We start from the raw sequence: 3,096 nt of genomic DNA, 5'->3' as shown, positions 1-3,096 counted from the left end.
ACAATGATGGATGATTTTGTTACAGTATAGTAGGTATAAGATACAAAATAGTAAGCACCCAAAGAAAATACAACTATAAACATTTAGTTGAAGCCCTTCCGATTAGATTGCCACATCAAACTAAAAATGCCAATTATTTGCCTTTCCTTAGACACAAAAAATAATGTTAAGATATTTTTTCCCGTTTGCAAAAAAAAAGTAAGGTTATATACACATTTGTTGAAGATGGGATGTGTGGGTGAATGCCTGAACTTACCTGATCCTTCTGTAGGAAGCAATGACAGCTTTTGGTTTTTATTCCTGTTTTTTTTTTTTTTTTGGTTTTGTTTTGTTTTGTTGTTTTTGTTTTTTTGAGACGGAGTCTCGCTCTTGTCACCCAGGCTGGAGTGCAGTGGTGCAATATCAGCTCGCTGCAACCTCCACCTCCCAGGTTCAAGCAACTCTCTTGCCTCAGCCTCCTGAGTAACTGGGACTACAGGTGTGCACCACCATGTCCAGCTAATTTTGTATTTTTAGTAGAGATGGGGTTTCACCATGTTGGCCAGGCTGGTCTCGAACTCCTGACCTCAGGAGTTCGATCTGCCTGCCTTGGCCTCCCAAAGTGCTGGGATTACAGGCATGAGCCACGGTAACCAGCTATTCCTGTTCTTAAAATGGCCAAATTCACATAAGAGAAAACAAAGCATTGGGCTGGCAATTATCCATCAATATCAAACTTCTGAAATCTTAGTAGGTGAGGAATGAAGTCACAAGAAACTTTCTACAATTAATCTTCTCTGGGCTCAAAATTAGAAGCTCCTGATTAGTCTTTTAAGAGTATGCTCATGATTGTGTGTGGTCACCAGTTGGAGGTTATGTGAAGTACATGTTGTTAGGGCAACATAGTTCCCAGTGAAAAGCCCTGGACTTGCTCTGTAGAATTTAACCTAAACACTTTTCTGGGTGTGTTAACTTTAAGGAAGCTTAAAGATAACACGCAGATTGGAAACTCCGAGTTACATACAATGATGTTCCAAAGAAAGAATGTGCAGGAAAGTTTAGTAAATGATTATACACATGCAAATTATCATTATTCATATGAGCTCTGATTGTTTTCTTTTTTTTTTTTTTTTCCTGCCACAATATTTTTAATTACGTACAAAGGTCTGACATGGCACCCAGGGGCCCATTTCACCCACTGCTCTGTTTGGCCGCCAGTCTTTTGTCTCTCTCTTCAGCAATGGTGAGGAGGATACCCTTTCCTCGGGGAAGAGAAATCCATGGTTTTTTGCCCTTGCCAATAACAAAAATGTTGGAAAGTCGAGTGGCAAAGCTGTTGCCATTGGCATCTTTCACGTGAACCACATCAAAAGATCCAGGATGCCTCTCTCTGTTGGTGATCACACCAATTCTTCCCAGGTTAGCACCTCCAGTCACCATACACAGGTTACCAGTGTCGAACTTGATGAAATCAGTAATCTTGCCAGTCTCCAAATCAATCTGAATGGTATCATTCACCTTGATGAGGGGATCGGGGTAGCGGATGGTGCGGGCATCATGAGTCACCAGATGAGGGATTCCTTTTGTGCCCACAAAGATCTTTCTCACTTTGCATAACTTGTACTTGGCCTCCTCAGGTGTAATACGATGTACAGCAAAGCGACCCTTGGTGTCATAGATCAGACGGAAGTTCTCTCCCGTCTTGTCAATGCTGATGACATCCATGAATCCAGCAGGGTAGGTTATATCAGTTCGGACCTTGCCATCGATCTTAATGAACCGCTGCATGCAAATCTTCTTTACTTCATCTCCTGTCAGGGCATACTTAAGTCTGTTCCTTAGGAAAATGATGAGGGGGAGACACTCTCTCAACTTGTGGGGACCGGTGGATGGACGAGGAGCAAACACACCGGTCAATTTATCCAGCATCCAATGCTTTGGAGCTGCTACCCGCTTCAGATGCTTCTTGGGACCAGGAGCCATGGCTGCGTTAGGCAAGGAAAGAGGGCCTCCGTCTTCCTGATTGTTTTCAATGAGTTTCAAAAACATTGCATTTATATTGATTCCCTTTTTTACTTTTATTTTAGGTTCAGGAGTACATGTGCAAGTTTGTTAAACACGTAAATCGAATGCCATGGAGGTTTGCTGTACAGATGGTTTCGTCACCCAGTTAATAAGCATAGTAGTACCCAATAGGTAGTTTTTTGATCCTCACCCTCCTCACAGCCTCCACCCTCAAGTAGGCCTTAATGTCTGTTGTTCCCTTCTTTATGTCTATATGTACTCAATATTTAGCTCCCACTTGTAAATGAGAACATGCAGTATTTGGTTTTCTGTTCCTGTGTAGTTCACTTGGGATAATAGCCTTCAGCTCCATCTTTGTTGCTGCAAAGGACATGATCTCATTTTTTTACAGCTGCATTCTTTATCATTTCTACCATTGATAAGCATTTAGGTTGATTCCATGTCTTTGCTATTGTGAGTAGTGCTGCAGTGAAGATCCGTGTGCATGTTTCTTTATGGTAGAACAATTTATATTTCTTCGGGCATATATCCCCTAATGGAATTGCTGGGTCACATGATAATGACGTTTTAAGTTCTTTGAGAAATTACCACACTGCTTTTCACATGGCAGAATTTATTTACATTCCTGCCAGCAGTGTGTAAGCATTCCCTGTTCTCCACAACTTCACCAGTATGTTATTTTTTGAGTTTTAAATAATAGCCATTCTGACTGGTGTGAGATGTATCTTATTGTGGCTTTGATTTGCATTTCTCTAATGATCAGTGATGTTGAGCATTTTTTTCATATGCTTGTTGGCTATGTGTATGTCTTCGTTTGAAAAGCGTTTGTTCATGTCCTTTGCCTTCTTTTTAATAGGATTGTTTGTGTTTTGCTTGTTAATTTGTTTAGGTTCCTTGTAGATACTGGATATTAGACCTTTGTCAAATTCATAGTTTGCACATATTTTCTCTCATTCTTTAGGTTGTCTGTTTACTCTGTTGATAGTTTCTTTTGCTGTGCAGAAGCTCTTTAGTTTAGTTAGGTACCATTTGTTAATTTGTGTTTTTGTTGCAATTGCTTTTGGCATCTTTATCATGAAATCTTTGCCAGTC

At 40.4% G+C, this 3,096-nt stretch overlaps 1 protein-coding gene across 1 annotated transcript; it reads right to left on the bottom strand.

Annotated features, from left to right (window-relative positions):
• Window positions 1-1,096: 1,096 nt before the first annotated feature.
• Window positions 1,097-1,995, bottom strand: LOC104671185 (40S ribosomal protein S4, X isoform-like). The gene has a single exon (XM_010374625.2). The coding sequence runs from the start codon at window positions 1,960-1,962 to the stop codon at window positions 1,171-1,173; it is 792 nt and encodes a 263-aa protein (XP_010372927.2). The 5' UTR covers window positions 1,963-1,995; the 3' UTR covers window positions 1,097-1,170.
• Window positions 1,996-3,096: the final 1,101 nt, after the last annotated feature.

This window comes from Rhinopithecus roxellana, chromosome 6 (assembly GCF_007565055.1).
Source record: "Rhinopithecus roxellana isolate Shanxi Qingling chromosome 6, ASM756505v1, whole genome shotgun sequence".
Lineage (NCBI taxonomy): Eukaryota > Metazoa > Chordata > Mammalia > Primates > Cercopithecidae > Rhinopithecus > Rhinopithecus roxellana.
Note: the sequence above shows the minus strand (reverse complement) of the source record. Positions and strands in the feature narration are given on the sequence as shown.

Excerpts from the sequence above, each read along its gene's own strand:
- LOC104671185 (XM_010374625.2), bottom strand. The coding sequence starts at position 1,962 with ATGGCTCCTGGTCCCAAGAAGCATCTGAAGCGGGTAGCAGCTCCAAAG.